Source organism: Archocentrus centrarchus, chromosome 4, assembly GCF_007364275.1.
Source record: "Archocentrus centrarchus isolate MPI-CPG fArcCen1 chromosome 4, fArcCen1, whole genome shotgun sequence".
Taxonomy (NCBI): domain Eukaryota; kingdom Metazoa; phylum Chordata; class Actinopteri; order Cichliformes; family Cichlidae; genus Archocentrus; species Archocentrus centrarchus.
This window is the reverse complement of record NC_044349.1, coordinates 8,106,450-8,123,917: the sequence shown is the minus strand read 5'-3', so window position 1 is coordinate 8,123,917 and position 17,468 is coordinate 8,106,450. Positions and strand designations below refer to the sequence as shown.

Sequence of the window (17,468 nt, the reverse complement as noted above, 5' to 3'; positions counted from 1 at the left end):
AGATTTTAAAGACTGCTTAAAAATATGGAAATCAGTTGATAATGTAAAAATACACAGCAGATTTACAAGAGCGCACTCCCGCCCTCTTGTGGTTATGAATCAAAATTACAGCTGCACTCATCCTGGAGACAGAATATTAAAGTCCTCTTAGAGCGGGGACATCAGACTCATTTTACATGGTGGGACACATGCAGCCCACTTTGAGCTTAAGGGGGCCAGACCAGTGAAACTCCCCTTTTTGTCAGTATAAAGAAGTTTAACTACACATTGAATCACTGAGATGTCTTAATATAAGAAAAAGATGTTCATGCACTGGCTCCAGTTTGAATAGGAAATAGTTTAGAGAATATGCCCTTTTTTTAGTCTATATTTTTGCTGTAGCAGGAAAAGCAAAGGTGTAACTGATACCATTAAAATCTGTTCTTGTATTGTGCAGTCTGCTTCATTGGGACACTTGCTGAAACTGAAATATCATTAATAAAACTGGCTTTGTGTGTGCTTCCGATGCCACAAGAGGTCAGAATATCTGCTGCGCAGCAGGTCCTCTTCCTCTCTGTTTTTGTCTAAGAATCAATGTTAAGAATCTGTGCCCAAGTTTAAACCTTATTGACAGTCAAGTGACCGAGTGGGATTATTTATGAGCCCAGCTGGATATTTACGTGTGCTGCTCGGGTATTCTTAATCATAAAAATGTGTCGTCTATATAAATAAGAATTATTCTTGTACTAAAGGGTAAAAATCACACATTATTCAAACATGTCAGTGTTTACTTTAAGTGTGATAGCTGCTGCATTATGTTGTCCTTCATATGATTATTTCATATGATCACCTCTTCATTTGGTGTTTCTCTCTCAGATGAACCACCAAAGAGGCTTATAAACCACAAACGCAGCAGCAGGAGTTCCAGCCCTGCAGGCCCAGTTAGACTCCTGTGGGTTAGAAAGGCAAACTGTTGTTTATGAGGAACATTGATGACTCCTGGATGGAAACGGGATTTTCCTGGACAGGAAACAGGAAGTCAGCGAGTGTGAAGAAGCTTAACGCCCAGTATCTACCTGTAGCCTGTTGCTGCTGCTGGAAGGAAAATAAAATATGCAGTTCATGGGTTAGAAGCTTTACCTGCAGTTTTAGCAGCTGCATTCTTCCTCTGAGCTCAAAGGTTACAGTGACAGCGACTGCACAGAGCATTTTTGTCTCATCACTCCAAAACATTACAGCCGTAAACACACCTAAAACTCCTGCAGAGGAATTCATCAGGTTGGGAAATTCTTTTTCAATATTCAGCTACGGGTCGGGAAGCTTAGAGTGATTAGCTCAGTCAATTTGGTTAATCAGTAGAAATATAAAGCACAGAAACACATCTCTTTGTCAATATTATTGTATTTTTGAACTGGTAATTTGATACAAGAGGACTTCTGAAAATGTGGGTACAGGTTCTATTTTCTGACCACACAGTTTATCCATTAACTGAAGGAATAACCGGTGGATTTATTGACAGTGAAAACAATAATAAGCTTCAAATTATAACTAGTGAGAACATATACACTGTGGGCTGTGGTTGAATAAAAATAAAAAGGCAGTTAAATTACTGCCCTTTGTGTCCTGTAAGTGTGGATTATTAAATAACCAAAATCAAGAAATCTTGAAGCAAAGTGCATTTCTTGAAATAACCAAAGGGAATCTTTTGCCAGGTCCTGCTGTTTGAGTATCTGATGACTGGGGAGGATAGAATTAGTAGGAAGAACATTTGGCCCCATGTGAGATATTTTCTGGTGTCAGTCTGGTGAGGCAGTTCCAGCAGAAAATCAGCCTACACCGAGTGCACGTCATCTGGTCACATCCTCCGTCCTTCTGCAGCATAAAACACAACAAATATATCAGCAAATTCAGTCAGAAACTCTCTGAACTGCTCTGCGCTCATGAGTTTGTGTGATGAATGCGCACCTCTATTTTGCTGAAGCAGTCAGGACAACACTTGCTATTGTTCGCAATCCAGTCATCACTCAGATTTTTTTCCACAATGGCCACCAGCAAATTGCAGCCATATCTGTTCTCCAGCAGGCGCTTCCTCTCCTTGCTGCCACTGACGTAGTCATCCCAGAGAGCCTTCATCCCCTCTAAGTGACACGTACACAATGCAGAGCATTAACTTAGACCAAACGCATATCTGAAACAGTGCAAAACAAACATCCAGTTAACTCCAGTAGTCTCAAACTATCAATGCCATTTGCTAAAATACTTACATTTTTTGTCTGCTGTTTATTAATTTCATTGTTATAACTCTAGAACACTGTAACATTCATCATAGTCATCTGCTAAAAAGTGACCTTACTCCTCCACAAAGGCTGATGCATTTGACACTGACAAGAGACTTAATAGTAGGACATCTCCATGTTGCTTCTTGTTTATTTTGTATTTGTTTATGTGTACAAATACATAATACCATCCATCCATCCACTTATCCGGGACGGGGTCGCAGGGGCAGAAGCCTAAGGAAAGATGCCCAGGACCCACAAGAAACAAGTCCGACTTATTGCCAGCAATACGGACCAAGCTCTCGCTGTAGCTGTACAGGGACTGACTGGCCCACAGCAATGGGCCAGACACCCCATACTCCTGCAGCACCTCCCACAGGATACCCCAAGGGAGGTGGTTGAATGCCTTCTCCAAGTCCACAAAATGCATGTAGACTGGATGGGCAAACTCCTGTGCACACTTGAATATCCTCGAGAGGATAAAGAGCTGGTCCAACGTTCTGCGACCAGGACGAAAACCACACTGTTCCTCTTGAATCTGAGGTTCGACTAACGGATGGACCCTCTTTTCCAGCACCCTGGCATAGACCTTACCGGAGAGGTTGAGGAGTGTGATCCCTCAATAGTTGGAGCACACCCTCCAGTCTCCCCTCTCAAAGATGGGGACTACCACCCCGGTCTGCCAATCCAGTGGCACCGCCCCAGATCTCCATGCGATGTTGCAGAGGTGTGTCAACCAAGACAGCCCTACAACATCCAGAGCCTTCAGGAACTCAGGGCGAATCTCATCCGCCCCAGGGACCCTGCCACCAAGGAGTTGTTTAACCACCTCAGTTACCTCACCCTCGGTGATGGTCAAGTCATCTCCCTCGTCCCCATACTCTGCTTCCGCTACAGAAAGCATCTCAGTGGGATTAAGGAGGTCCTTGATGTATTCATTCCAGTGCCTGACTACAGCCTCAGCTGAAGTTAGCAGCACCCCACCCACACTATAAACCGTGTGAGTAGAACACCGCTTTCCCATCCTGAGTCGCCTGACAGTTTGCCACAATCGCTTCAAGGCCTTCCGAAAGTCTTTTCCATGGCCTTAACAAACTCCTCCCACACCCGAGTTTTTGCTTTGGACACCACCTGAGCCGCGTTCTACTCGGCCTGCCGTTACCCTTCACCTGCCTCACAGGCTAACGAAGCCTGTTAGGACTCTTGATGGCTCCCTTCACCTCTGGTGACCACCATCTGGTTCGGGTGTTACCACCACGACAGGCACCAACCACCTTGCAGCCACAGCTCTGAGCAGCAGCCTCAACAATGGAGGTGCTGAACATGGTCCATTTGGACTCTATGTCCTCAGCCTCCCTCGAAATGCTGGCGAAGCTCTGCCGAAGGTGGAAGCTGAACATCTCGCAGACTGGAGCCTCTGCCAAGTGTTCCCTCACAATACGTTAAAGTGAGCCAGATCAATCCAGCATCCTCCCCCGCCACCTGATCCAACTCACCACTGGACAACATAGCTCCTGGGATCACTGGGACACACAAGTCCCTCCACCACGATAAGGTGGCGATTCACAGAGGAGTATGTGATGTCATTTTTTTAAAAAAGCATAGAATTTACCAGTTTTAAAAACATCTTTGGATTCTGAATAAATACAAAAATACTCATTTAGTAACAAACAAACAAACAGAGTATATCTGTGTACCTTGTGACTGTGGCAGGTCTATTATAAATCTTTCAGCGTATTTTTTCTTGGTCTCACACTTTCCGGTTCCATGGTAGGTCTTTCTGCAGGAGACACAGAAGGCAAAGCTGCACACAGAGCAAAGTGCTGCCTTGCTGGACTTTTCCAAAATCACAGCAGAACCGCAGGAACTCCGAGGACAGTACACCACATCTGAGAGACACGAGCAGAAACTCTTTCATGAACCCGAAGTGAAAAGCAATTACATTTTTATGAAGCTAAAGATGTTCTTTCTGCCTGGTCTGTCACAGAAATGCAATATATTCATTCCAATCAATGTATGAAAGCTTAACTACACACTCGGTTTAACAGCAACAGAAAGGGTAACGCACCAGACATGCAGTCCAGAGTGGCCTGTAGAAGGAGACGGTCATAGCGGCTGAACAGCTCCTCCCCTACCAGACTCTGCACCTACCAAACAGAACAGTATGGTATTAATGTTTATACATCCATACAATAAATTGCACATCAGAAAATAAAAATATGTCTTTTATTTTTTGAATCAAGTATTTCCCATTCAGTACATATTACACCACATCTGCAGTGGTGAAAACTAACTTGATTCTTTTTTTATTTCTCTCCTCGTCTCCTCTGTCCTCAATCCTCCTGCCTATGAGTCATAAATCAATCTCAGTATGCATGTTGAAGGATGTGTCAGTTCTTAAAATGCATGCAGAAGACAGATGAGAGAGGACAGTTGTGAAAGGAGCTATAGTTGAGGATGCACAAATGTATCCTTTTTGTTTTTACTTTCAGTGTGTAAAAGAGATGGGGAGCACAGCTGGAATATATAAACCATGGCACAAGGAGGGCTCTAAAGTGATATCACTCCATTCAACCACAGGTCTTTTTAACAGCTTATAAAATGTGTTGCAGCATTAGGTAAAAGTATGAGACACTACAGTTATTGAAATGATTCTGCAGATTAAACCACCTGCTGCATAAAATACCTAAAAAGACAGGTGACAACTGTACCTGTGCAGGTGTAGGGGCCCCAGTGCAATCTGCCTGAGGACATGTGACACCCCGGACGTTCCCCTCTGTGATCTGAACCTTACAGAACTCACTGAGACAGGCCCGGCAGAAGATGTGGCCACACCCAGACAGCTGCACGCACTCCGACCCGAGCCAGCCCATAAAACAAACCCCACAGTCAAAGACGGTGGTGGCAAACACTTTCTTTTTCTGACCCGCATCATAGATCAAAATCTGTGACAGGAGAGTCTGTGAGGGAGTTAAAAAGAGACCAGAGAGGGTTTGTTCTTCATTCTGAGGTGAATCTCTGGGGTGGACCGGCAGAGAAGCAGCTCCCTGTTCACTTGGATCTTGCAGGCCTGAGGAAGTAGAGGGAAGCAACAATGAGCGTGAAACATCTCCTTCATTTAAGGCATCTTCCTGACCACTTTGATCCAACTGAGAAAATGGGAGAGGCTCAAATTTCTCTGCAGCTGAAGAGAGATCATCCTGGGAATCAGCCTCAAACTCTGAGGTTTGGAGGGCTGTCACATCTGGAGTGTGTGCAGTTTGATCTGGGAGTGTAGCCTCTGGAGAAGGAGGTTTTTGATAATCTGAGGTTAGATCACTCTGGTTCTGCTGACAGTTCAGATTATTTTGGTCCTCTGTGTCGGAGTCTAAAGCCAAAGCTCCCTGAGAGTCTGTGCTGCTCCCATCAGAAGGATTCTCCTGAACTTCCAAGGATGGTACAGAGAGGTCTGCTTCTGAATTTGGAGTGAGCTGATCATTCTTTGGTTCTGAGGGTTCAGCATCTTGTTTGTCCTGGTTATAATGCAGGGTGCTGCGTTCATCAGGAGGAAGCTCCAGCTTACTGTGGATGTTTAGGAAGTTCAGAGCGTCTTCTCTGAGAAACTGGACCCAGGAGAACAGCACCACAGCGCCCCCAGTGGCTTCATAGAGATCAGTGAGGTGCGCACCCAGCGCAGCCAACTGTGGAACAAAAAAAGGGAAAAATACATTGATGTCGTCTTTGCTGAGGCTCTGCAGTGTCCTGTGAATCTCTCACACACTGACAGGCTGCACATGTGACCAACAATGATTTAACTGAGTCACTTTCTTCTGCTGAGTACCTGTGTGTGAGTCAGCCAGCTGCAAGTGAGGGTGAAGGAGGGAGGGGAGGAGGATGGGTAGTCCTCAGGAAGTTCAAAGGTCAGAAGCAGAGGTGGAAGGAAAGAAATATCATACTGCCTCAGACTTTCACCTTAGGAAGAAAAACAAGAGATGACAAGCTGACCAATATATATATTATATATATATTAATGCACCAATGATTTACCCTCGCTGAGAACCACACTGAAGTCGACAGGAAGCTCAACGGACACTCGGATTTCTCCGGCAGACTCGGACACATCCCGAACAAACTCGTCCGCATCAAAGATACTCTGGAGGGCGAGCAGCTCGTCTTCCTGCTCCTCCGAGTCCGCAGTCATACCTCCACCTCCTCCTCGCTGAGGTCTCGCCGTTCGGTGGCTCGGAGTTACGCCAGCCTGTTCCTGGTCCCTGTTTGTCCCTCCCTCTCCTGACTCACCTGTGCACCAACCTCACCCTACTGTAGACCTACTGCTAATGCAAAACAGGTCAAACAGGTCATTCACCAAGTGCCATTATAGCCTTGACGCGCCTTTCTTTGCGCAAAAATTCCATATTATGTTGTTGTGTATTCATGAATGATATATGCAAACAGCAATAAGAATTTTGACATTTATTGAACTTATTTACTGTGTCAAGTACAAAATGACTGGTAAAAGTAAAATACCTATGAAGTTAATATAACATATCAGACCATTTAACACCACTATCCAAATTACTTCTTTTGCTACATTTAAGAGGGAAATAATTATTAAACAGGAAAAATGATTTTCTGATTAAAGATCTGACACTGAAAAACAAAAAAAAAATCTTAAGAATTACAACAGATGAGAATAATCTTTGTTGGTTTGTGAACTTGTAATTTACTGGTTTTGTATAAACTTTTTGAGGCACAAAGAGGTACATTTATTTAATATTTCACATACATACATTAGAGAAAAAAAAATTATTCAAAACATGTGGATAGGCAGAGGTTAGCGGTGAAGGTCCTGGCAGTCCCCAGTTATCAAAACCTCCTTTAGGGCCGTGGAATGTGACTCCCTGGTGAAGAAGGAAGTGAAGGGATACAGGCTAGATATAGTCAGGCTGACCTCATTGCACAAGCACAGGGTCTCCTGGAGAGGAGCCACACCTAGTTCCACTCTTGAGTTGCCATCACTGGACGAGAGGGCTGCTTCCCTGTGCCTTTGTGTCAGGGAATGGCTCTTGGCTGTTGTTTGTGCCTATGCACCAAATATTATTTCAGTGTAACAAGGCCTTGCTTTAGGTGGGTGGGCAGCTGGAAGTCTTGCATTTGGGGACTCCATTGGCCTGCTGGGGGACTTCAGCACTCACATGCGCAATAACACTGAGGGGTGTTTGGGAGGAAAGGCCTGCCTGATCTGAACTCAAGTAGTGTGCTGTTATTGGATTCCAGTGCTAATCACAGTTTGTCCATAATAAACAGTATGTTTGAGCATAATTGCGTCCAAATGTGCACTTGATATAAGGAGACCATAGGTCACAGGTCAGTCATCAATTTTATAATTGCATCATCCAGTCTGCAGCTGCATGTCTTTGATGCCCAGGTAAAAAGAGGAGCTGAGCTGTTGACTGATCACCACCTGGTGGTGAGTTGGATTGGGTGGTGGTGGAGGGTGCTAAATGGTCTGGCCTATAGTAGAATGTATAGTGAGGTTGCACTGGGAGATCTAGCAGAGGAGATCTTTAACCTCCAGCAAAACTCCAACAGCATTCCAAGGAAGACTAGGGTCACTGAGTCAAAGTGGAACAATGTTCTGCACCTTCATTACTGAGACAGCTGTATGGAGCTGCAGCCATGAGCTGCAACCCCTGAACAAGATGATGGGAAGGGAGCCATCAAGCTGAAGAAAGATCCCTACTGAGTTTGGTTAGCTTGTGGTACTCATGAAGCAGCTGACAGCTACTGGAAGGCCAAGCAGAGTGTGGTTCTTGCAGTGACTGAAGCAAAAACTCAAGTGTAAGAAATACTTTGAGGTTCTCCTCAGTCCTACTGACACACCTTCTGTAAAGGAGTCTGGGGTACAGGTCTACAGTGGGAGGGCCTTTAGGGCAGATTTAGGAGTAACAAGTCAGTTTCTGTCCTGGCTGTGAAACTCTGGATGGGTAAAAAAGATGCTCCGGATTCCCCCCACCCCGTTTGTCCTGAGGATGGTGCTAAAGGAAAGATGATTAGCTAAGCAATTACAGTAAAATGTTAAAGGTAATTTTTTTTTTTTTTCTTATAGAAAGTGGCTCCATAGTGAAATGGTTTACACATCTGCCTAACATGTGAAAGTTCCCCAGTTTGAGGCTGGGAGAAGACACAAATCCTTGAGAGTACTGCATCAGGAAGGGAATCTGGTGTAAAAATCTGCCAACTCACATTCAGTATACGAACCCATCTGCTGCAGTAAACCCTCGTGATGCTAGCTTCAGTGACAGTGAGGTGATCTTTTTAATACTTAAAGAAAGCATAACTAGAACTGGTAAAAACCTTTGATAAAATATAGCACTTGTTTCCAATGGATTCAGCCATTTAGTGTCTGCATTATTTCTATGGCAATAGCACAAGTCAGTTATAACATTAATGTTATACTGTATTATAGTTATACTGCCATGTTATACTGCAATCTGACAGCTATAAATATGAAAAATATTATGGCACAAATGGTATTAGCACTAGTCAACCACATCCAGTGAGGTGATCTAAGATAAGAACTTTGTTAAATTAGGTGGACAATGTTAAATATTACAAAATATGAATTTTAGTATCCATCAGTTGTAGCTGTAGTTTTCTTTCAGCTTGACGTTGCTCTCCAAGTCTTTCTCTGTCGTGCTCAAGAGCTTTAGTTCTCTTTCGGATTTGAACTTGACGGTCGAGGGTCTGGGGGTTGTCTTGGATTTCAAGATAGCAGACAAGGGCCTGGTGCTTCTTTGTGGTTTCAACGCAGCACTCTTCTGGCTGCAGCCAGCGGATGCTAGAAGGCGAGAAACAAAGTATTTACACGATCTACTGATCCAAATTGAAATCAGTATTTCACAAACTCTCTATGACATCAGTTGTTCTCTAAACATTATTTTATCATTTAGATAACTGATTCACATAATCAGAGCACAATATGGCACTCTGTAATCAAATATTTTAGATCTGGTGTTGTTCCAACTGTTGGGAGAAGAGGCTCTGATTCCCACCTGACACCCTGACACACTCTTTCTTGTGTCTTTCTTCCCAAGAGTTGAGTTTGCAGGTCCTGGAGCAGTAGAAGACCTTGTGGCAGCGCCCACACGGGGTCAGACTGACGGACGCAGAGCGACTGCAGTGATAGCAGAACTTTAACACGGCTTTCCTAAGAACAGATTTGCACAAAAAGAGGCAAAAATAAGTTCCCACAAGCTGTCTTTAGATGAAGTAAAAATTTAAATAACAGAATAGAAAAAAGAAAATAGTGAGGTACCTTACTGTAGATGAATGTGAGTGTATGTGTACCTGAGGTCTCCTGTTTCCTCTTGTAGGCTTTTGCTACTGGGAAGGGGTTTGTTAGAGGAAATGCCTCCTGTCATTCATACAGTACACACACACACACACACACACTATAATTTAGAGCCATATTCAATAGTGAAAACACAAGTGTTTTACACAGAGTATCCAATGGTAGCTGTTCTTTCTAAATTACCAGTTCCCCTCTGAACAGCAGCCTGCCTCAGCAGATCTTCCATTGTGCTCAGCAGTTTTCGCCGTGCTTTGAATATTTCTCTCTCCCGAATGCTCAGAGCATGGAAAGGCGTGTTAGCAATATATGAATCCTAAACAGGAACGTACACACAAACAGAAGTAATAATAATAAAAAATACATGAATAAAAAAAGCATTCTGATTCAGCCCGTGTACCCCAGCATGGCCCTCCATGATAAATGTAAAATACTGGATGAACTAGTCACGTGCAGCACTATCAATACCTACAGCTGACAGTTTAAATTTACTAAAACGTTAGTTTTCCAGTAATTCACATCAAATGCATACAAAGTATGTATGGCTGGCGTGTTACCTGTTTGAAGGAGTAGTGTGCATAATCGACTGCAGTTCCCACAACGTCGCACACTGTCACTGGCATCAAGATGTCAGCACCAGCTTTAGCTAATGTGTCCAACTAAACCAAACACACAAACAGCACTGCGGTTAGGAGATTTAATTTCTTTGAAAACTGTTATGTTGAAACATATTAAGTGAGTTTCATAAAAACAACTCATTTGAAGTGATTAAGAACAGTTATTGCTGAGCTTTGATTTCCACACAAAAAGATGCAAACAGAAAATTGAGAAAGTAGTTTAAAAAAAACAGCATACTAAAAGTCAGCTGCTAAACAAACTGACTGCATGCGCTCTTTAGCGGGATGAAATGCCTTTCATAAGGATGAATAGCCCCAATTTGACAAAGCGTTTCATCTTCATTACGCTTATGTGTGTTTGTGTGGGTACCAGCTTAATTTTGTCGCCAACTAAATGGTAGTTGATGTTGGCGAGGGCACAAAGCGCGCTGCCCACCCTCCAGCCCAGGGGTATGTTGGGATCCGCACCTCCATTTAACAGCTGCTCCACCGCCTAAACAAAGAAAAGGAACATGATGGGACAAAAAGGCGTCTGGCTCTTGTGTGCATGTGTAAATCTGTGCGTACAGAGAGGTCGTACCATATCATTGCCACTTGCTATAGCTAAGGAGAGAGGTGAGTGGCCACTCCAGAGGAGGTCTGTGCTGGCTCTGTGGGAGAGCAAGATGGTGACCACTTTACTGGCATTCTGGGAGAAAAAATAATAAAGTTTTGCTTTTTTTTTTTTTTTTTTTTAGATGGATTGTAATTTTTTTCTATCAGGTCTCTGTATTTTGCTTTGATGTAGCAGCAAACTAATCATTAAACAAATTTATTCTGCATGTTTCTGAAAAAAAGAGTCGTGCTGCTCAGAGTCAAAAACAATCAGATCCTTAAAACCACAAACTCTGCATTTTCTTTGGAACACAAAAGAGTCAGTAAATGAGTCAGTTCTCATGTCATGTAGCATCATGTTTCATATGAGTGATGCTGTGTTTGTCTGTGACTGTAAGCACGCTGACCCTGTAGTCACTTTCTCTTTGGCAGGCCACATGCAGGGCGGTTCGGCCTCCTTCTTTGAGATGTTGGCTGGTGTTCAGCATTTCAGCTGCCTTCATGAAAATCTGTAACAGACACAGGTTTTTCTATCAGATCAACTAACACAGATGCATTTACTACTAAGGACTCTGAAACACACACACACACACACCCTGTCTGGTTCATAGATCTCGTCCTGGTCGCACGCCTGTACGTCTGGGTCGGTGATGGCGTGCAGCAGCAGCTCTGTGATTCTGGGACCTGCTGGACCTGGCAGTGCTGCAGCTACATGCAGGGGATACAGGCCTTTCTTCTATAAAAAGGAACAGATGTTCAGGTGAGTTTAACGTAGGTGCTCTCATTTTATTTTTATTTTTTTGCTTTCTGTTTACGGATTTTTGCTCTTTTGTGTCTGTACATATGTGAATTGCTACCTCTGGTGGAAGGTGGATATCAGTGCGAGCTCCACACAGCAGCAGTTTCCGCACAGCCTCGGTGTCAGCTGCCATAATGGCTAAAAACAGGACAGGCATGGGGACCCTGGCTGCATTGGGATCAGCTCCACGGTCCAATAACAGTTTGAGGGTGTCCAAACGAGCTCGGTGCCTGCTCAGATGGGAAACAAATGAAGCTTACTTATATGGACGGTGAAATATAACATCAGAGCGATCACACTAGAAGCAGCTTGAAAAAAAAGAAAAAGAAAGGCCAGAGAGAAAAGGACTGACTCTATTTTCATGGCAGCCATTTTGCGTACGGTCTCCTGCGTGTCACAGTGCCGAGAGATCCCCGTGCGACTCAGAGCTTCAGCTGAGCGCTGCATCACTTCGTCTGTGACTTGGATGTTGTAGCTGCTGAGTGAACAGGCAGACTCAAAGGGCTGTTTCAGGGTCATATCTCTGTCTTTGCCCTGATGCCGACAAACACATTAACAAATGTGAGTAAACTCATCAAACCACTTACAGTAAAAACATCACACATGGATTCCTTCTGCTACCTTAGCTCGAGCTTCCTTCCACTGCACAGTGCCCAGTTCAATGTGGCCATCCAGCACTTGAACCGAGCGCTCTACATCAGACACGTCCTCACTTCCTCTCTCCTCTTCCCCCTCTGTATCTTCCACATTTTCCTCATCCTCCTCCCTCTCCTCTTCCAGGTAATCTTTTCTTAACTCTTCGCTCTTGACTAGCTCACCATGTTCGTCTTTCCTTTTCCCCCCTTTAAATTCTCTTTCTGTACCTTCCACCTCACTTTCTCCACATTCCCCTCTCTGATCACATCTGCTCTCTGTCTGCCTTTGACTCCCATTGCTCCTCACTCTTCCCATCTCCTCAGAGTGTCTGTCGTCTCCTTTCTCTTTTCTCTCCTCCTCCTGTAGGTGTTCAGTGTTTGCAGGAATATCGGGTTCATCCAGGCCGAGGCACTGCTCGGAGATTAGTTCACTGTCACTGGATGATTCACTGCTGTGAAGTGAAATGTATTCTGCTAGTTTTTCTACTCTCCTGAAAACAGTAGAAATAAATACACCAGGATTTAACCAATAAATTCATAATCAGTTTTTTGCTTTGGCTTCACTGTGGAATGCGTGTGAATATAAGAGAGAAGTGACATTAGCTACAATCCTACTGGTCAGAGAGGTTGTTAATTAACGATGTGTCCACACTGAGGTCGACTTCGCTAATCGGGGAACCGTTTCCACTTGGAGACCTCAAAACCTGCTGAGTCAGTGGAGAACAAGAAATTTGTGGGTAAAAAGTCAGAAGATCTGTGAGAGAACCATAGATATCTGAAACAAATTGAATTTTTGATAAAAACCCAAAGTCTCGTGGTGACTCATGCTGGATCTTACTTGAGTTTTGACAGGTGGTTCAGCCTGAGTCATGTGCAGAGACCGAAAAGGATAGTAGAGGACGTGACACACAGCCAGGGGAGACACGCCTTCACAGTTCAGCTTGTCAATATCAGCACCCATATCCAACAACAGATGGATCACATCATTATGGCAGTTTACCTGGCAGAACCAGAACATGAAGCACTCAGAGAAACTACATGAGACTTTAACCAAAGTTTAAGTGCTAAAATCTTTTATTTTGCTGCATCTGTTAACTGTCACTGTTCAGAGTTTGTCTAGTTATGCAAAATGAATTGTGTTACTGTAGCAGCAATCAGAGCAGTGTGTCCATGGGAATCTGCTACATCAGGGTGGACCAAACCAGTCTGGAGGATCTGTGATACAGTGCGCAGGTCTCCTTTGGAGGAGTGATGGATCAGCAGTTCTGAACTGACTTCTAAAGGCCCTTTAGGACCAAAACCCTCCCTATTCATAGAGAGAATGGCCTCCACGTCCCAGCTCACATTTTCAGCCTGCAGCCTGAGAGACAAACACATACAATAACACAAATATATGCATACAATACTGGACACTTGCAGTCCTGACTGCCTGTGTTTGGAGCCTATGCTTAAGCCTGACCTGTGTTTCTGTATGTGAGCCTGCATGCGGGCCTGTAATGGCAGTGTGGACAGAGGGTCCCTCTCATAGCCTTGGTGTGGATGCGTGTCTGGCTCCCACAGCTCGCCATAAAAATGTCGGTCCAACTCTCTTCTTCGGCCAGGGGGGAGCGGCAAGTGGTCGCCATCTGTCGAGTAACTCTCCATGCCGGGCGGAAGGATGAAAGTTTCATCTGGCAGCAGATCTCTGTCTGCGTCCACCTGAAGGGGATGAAGTGTTAACCGGTCTGTATCACATTAACTCAGAGCTCATGCAGTTATTCATTAAAGATGTACTTTACCTCAGAGTCTGTCCTCGTTTGTTTCTGTAGACCACTAGAGAGAAACTGAGGCTAGGCAGGGAAAGGTACATTTATGGTAAGTTTAGACATATGCAGTGAAATATTAATCATACATTTTTCTTCTGTAAACACCACCTGTGTTACAGGTGTGAAAGTAAGTGACATACCATTAAGTATTGCTCCCATTTCTGGGCTGTTCACCTGTTGATAACACAGCAGTCAGCATTTACCTGAGTCAAGGAATTTTCAGTGACTGATGGATCCACACAGGCAGCATATTCAGGAAAGTTCTTCAGGCTAAATCCCTCTTCCAAAGGGGTACAGAGCCTTAGCAGGCGCTCCCTGAGCCACAGGCCCACATCCTGTCGCCCATCTGGATGTTTGAGCACACCTGGACCAAACCTCTGGTCAGCATGGTACAAGCCCTGAAAGGAGGGGAGAGATTAATTGTTTCCTGATGCATCTATGATCTAAATAACTGATCTGCTTACCTGAAAGGTGGCTCCATCAGGAAACACTTGCTGACCATATCCTTCCTTTCTGTTGAGGTAGAACTTGCCACTGAACTTGTGGCCTGTGGGCCAGCAGTACAGTCCATCTCCATGCCTGTAGTCTTTGTAGAAAGAGCCCTCATAGTACTACACAAAACAAAACAACCGACCTGTTTATTTAAGCGATTTCAGTCATTTACATCTTGAAAGCTAAGCCGGAATAAATGCTCTTGTGAAATATTTTACCTAACTCTTAAACCTTTACCTCTCCGTTTGCCCAGCTGTACCGTCCTTTGCCGTGTTTGAAGCCGTTCACAAACTCTCCCTCATACCTGGAGCCGTCGGGCCACTCCTGAACACCGAGCCCTTCACATATCTCCTTCCCGAACCGAGCACCTCCGCGGCCGTTGCCTTGTGTGTCTGACTCCGGTGTGGTAACCGGCTGCGCACCTCCTCGACCCGCCGCTGCACCTGTGCAGGTAGTCGACAGCATTTTAACCGGGGCGTTTTCTGTCTGAATATAACTCGAGCCCACCTGAGTGCAGCAGCAACTCATGTACTGTTAGCAGTACTCTGAATACTGTTTGTTTGTTTGGAGGAGAGAACTTCCGCTCTCACGGGTCAGATTTGTGTTTTAACTTTCCCCGTACGCAGCTGGTTGACATGACAACAGCAGAACCCCTGCAGGTGGAGGAGCGGTTCTCTCAATTTCACGCATGCGCAAGTGAAGAAGAAGACGTAAAAAGACTATAGTGTGTTGTTATATTATTTAGTTGCATTTTTGTAAAAAATAAATAAATAAATAAGTGAAAATTTTAAAAAAGCAAATAAGTGATTGAGTAATATTACGCAATTTTATAAATCAATACAATTTTAACTTTTAGTTTTTATGGAACATCATTGTTGCTGTCTTGTTCGCTAAGGGTTGTGGGGTTGACTGCTGTAAGGAAGAAAGATTGCCTCATACCGACCTGGACTTAAGTAAAAAAAAAAAAAAAAAAAAAAATTAAAGGCCTGTGATTTCTTTTATTATGTCAGTGTCAAATGTATTTATATAGCAACCAGAGTGGACCAAAGTGCTTCACAGGCAACCAAAAAATACCATACATAGAAGACAAAACAAAAAACAAACAAACAATTATATTTAACTTTTATTATTTCACGATTAGGACTCAGATTGTCCTGCATTGATTTGCACACACCCAAATCAAATGGCTGAATTACCTCCTCAGTATGCAGTCAAGTTCTCCAGAGTCTTAATTTAGAACAGGCCTGTACATGCTAATTTATATATTTTTGTCCATTTCACAAGTGTTCCCTTTTGCTACCAATAAAAACAATAAAGAGTATTTTAGCTATGTTACTTGTTCAAATTTAGTTATGTTATTTGGTTCCTTGTGTTTTGCTTATTATTTTACCTTCCCTATGACTTTTGTGTATGTTTAGTCTGTCATTTAAGTTTTGTATTATTGCCTATCTTTTAGTATTTTCTGACTGGGTTTATCATGTGCTTATTTTTACTTTTACTACTTTTACTGTAACTTTAAGCCTTTTAGCTCTTATTATTTTTGAGTCTTATAGTTTAGTATTTATTAAGAGTTTGTTATTTGATGTCACTGAGTTGTTCTTCCTTGGTTTTTGGTTCATTGTTTTAGCCTCCCCAGCATCTTTTCTTCTGTGAGCTTTTTGGTCTGTGTTTATTTAGTTCCTCTGTGTTTTCAGAGGCTTTTATTGTTCATTTCAGTTTTACCTGTGTGAGTTTTAATTGTGTATTTTCTTGTATTATGTTTTTGAGTCAGTTTAAATTCAATTAAATTCATTCATGTTCCTGCATTACAGTTTCAGCAATGATGTTGCTCATTTCCTGTTTTATTTTGATGGTTATTTGTCAGGTGTGTCTTATGATTAGTCTCACTTCCTCCCGTAACTTTCCTTGACTGTCATCACCTGTTTCTTGTTACCCTGCTGTTTCTACTCCTTCTAGTTCAGTGATTCTCAAATCCAGGCCTCGTGGCCCAGTGTCCTGCAGGTTTTAGATGTGTCCCTGATCCAACACACCCAAATCAAATGGCTGAATTACCTCCTCAGTATGCAGTCAAGTTCTCCAGAGTCCTGCTAATGACTTCTATATTTGATTCAGGTGTGTTGGATACGGGACATCTAAAACCTGCAGGACACTGGGCCATGAGGCCTGGATTTGAGAATCACTGCTCTAGTTAGTCCTCAGTGTGTTTCTCTTTCATTTTTTCCTCATGGTGTCATAATGTGTACTGTGTCTGTCTTGGTTTAATTGTTGGTTATTGTCTAATGTCTTATTTAGATTCCAATTTAGTCACTATGCAGCTTGCTCAACAATAGTTTTTAATAATAAAGGTTGCCAAGCTTGTCTTAGACTGAAGGCAGTATGGGATTATCATGACAGAATGAAACAAAATACAGAACTTTCTTCAAGAAGCCTGGAGAACTATTTCTTAAGACTGAAGAAATTACAAGAAAGCTGCCAAGTTCAGGCAGTGTAATCTACTCTCCTCTGAATTTGCTTTCTCCAGTTCAGGGCCAGGATTCTGCTCTGTAGCAGTAATCCTCATGGAATTCACTGGACTCAATGAGGAGTTTGGCCTTTTAAAGCCTGTCTTTTATTCCTAAATGGAGGATCTGTCCATTATTTATAAGGGGGGGCTAATTAACTACAGCTGCTTCCTATTGCCACCTATTGGCCTTAAGGCAGACTGGCCAATAAAGCAGAAAACCTGACTACATAAATATTAATGGGAATCATTGTTAGAGAAAAGTTATCCATGTTCAGTGTAAGTGATTCAGGGAAGCAGCTCCACCCTGTGAGTGTGCTGACCCTTTTCCTATGCCTAGGCTGTATATTGCATATACATGCATATGTGTGCAGCAATTGTTGGTCTTCATTTGACTCATCACACATGTAGTACATATCAGACACAGCACAACATGCGGAG

At 43.3% G+C, this 17,468-nt stretch overlaps 2 protein-coding genes across 5 annotated transcripts; both read right to left on the bottom strand.

Annotated features, from left to right (window-relative positions):
* Positions 1-1,406: 1,406 nt before the first annotated feature.
* Positions 1,407-6,481, bottom strand: LOC115779332 (E3 ubiquitin-protein ligase RNF14-like). Its single transcript, XM_030727937.1, has 7 exons — positions 6,282-6,481; positions 6,076-6,206; positions 4,967-5,935; positions 4,324-4,402; positions 3,953-4,144; positions 1,945-2,117; positions 1,407-1,851 (listed from the first exon to the last, which is right to left on the bottom strand). The coding sequence occupies exons 1-7, from the start codon at positions 6,433-6,435 to the stop codon at positions 1,732-1,734; spliced, it is 1,818 nt and encodes a 605-aa protein (XP_030583797.1). The 5' UTR covers positions 6,436-6,481; the 3' UTR covers positions 1,407-1,731.
* Positions 6,482-6,928: 447 nt separating this feature from the next.
* On the bottom strand, positions 6,929-15,170 carry ankmy1 (ankyrin repeat and MYND domain containing 1). Of its 4 annotated transcripts, none has more exons than XM_030727639.1 (20): positions 14,765-15,170; positions 14,500-14,646; positions 14,239-14,433; positions 14,009-14,059; positions 13,690-13,928; positions 13,374-13,590; positions 13,069-13,230; positions 12,846-12,937; positions 12,217-12,721; positions 11,948-12,129; positions 11,654-11,825; positions 11,392-11,532; positions 11,204-11,305; positions 10,783-10,890; positions 10,573-10,695; positions 10,143-10,244; positions 9,772-9,901; positions 9,585-9,651; positions 9,290-9,444; positions 6,929-9,075 (listed from the first exon to the last, which is right to left on the bottom strand). In XM_030727639.1, exons 1-20 carry the CDS (start codon positions 15,053-15,055, stop codon positions 8,873-8,875), a joined length of 3,384 nt encoding a protein of 1,127 aa, XP_030583499.1. In that variant the 5' UTR covers positions 15,056-15,170; the 3' UTR covers positions 6,929-8,872. The 4 variants fall into 4 exon arrangements, with proteins under 4 accessions (XP_030583499.1, XP_030583501.1, XP_030583500.1 ...); XM_030727641.1 differs by having other exon boundaries at positions 8,873-9,075; positions 12,217-12,682; XM_030727640.1 differs by having other exon boundaries at positions 8,873-9,075; positions 12,846-12,934.
* Positions 15,171-17,468: the final 2,298 nt, after the last annotated feature.

Excerpts from the sequence above, each read along its gene's own strand:
- ankmy1 (XM_030727639.1), bottom strand. The coding sequence starts at position 15,055 with ATGAGTTGCTGCTGCACTCAGGTGGGCTCGAGTTATATTCAGACAGAA. Across the intron at positions 13,591-13,689 it reads GCTCACATACAGAAACACAG|GCTGCAGGCTGAAAATGTGA; the intron begins GTCAGGCTTAAG and ends TTTGTCTCTCAG. Across the intron at positions 10,891-11,203 it reads AAAGAGAAAGTGACTACAGG|AATGCCAGTAAAGTGGTCAC; the intron begins GTCAGCGTGCTT and ends TTTTTCTCCCAG.
- LOC115779332 (XM_030727937.1), bottom strand. The coding sequence starts at position 6,435 with ATGACTGCGGACTCGGAGGAGCAGGAAGACGAGCTGCTCGCCCTCCAG. Across the intron at positions 4,403-4,966 it reads GGGCCCCTACACCTGCACAG|GTGCAGAGTCTGGTAGGGGA; the intron begins GTACAGTTGTCA and ends TCTGTTTGGTAG. Across the intron at positions 2,118-3,952 it reads AGACCTGCCACAGTCACAAG|AGGGGATGAAGGCTCTCTGG; the intron begins GTACACAGATAT and ends CGTGTCACTTAG.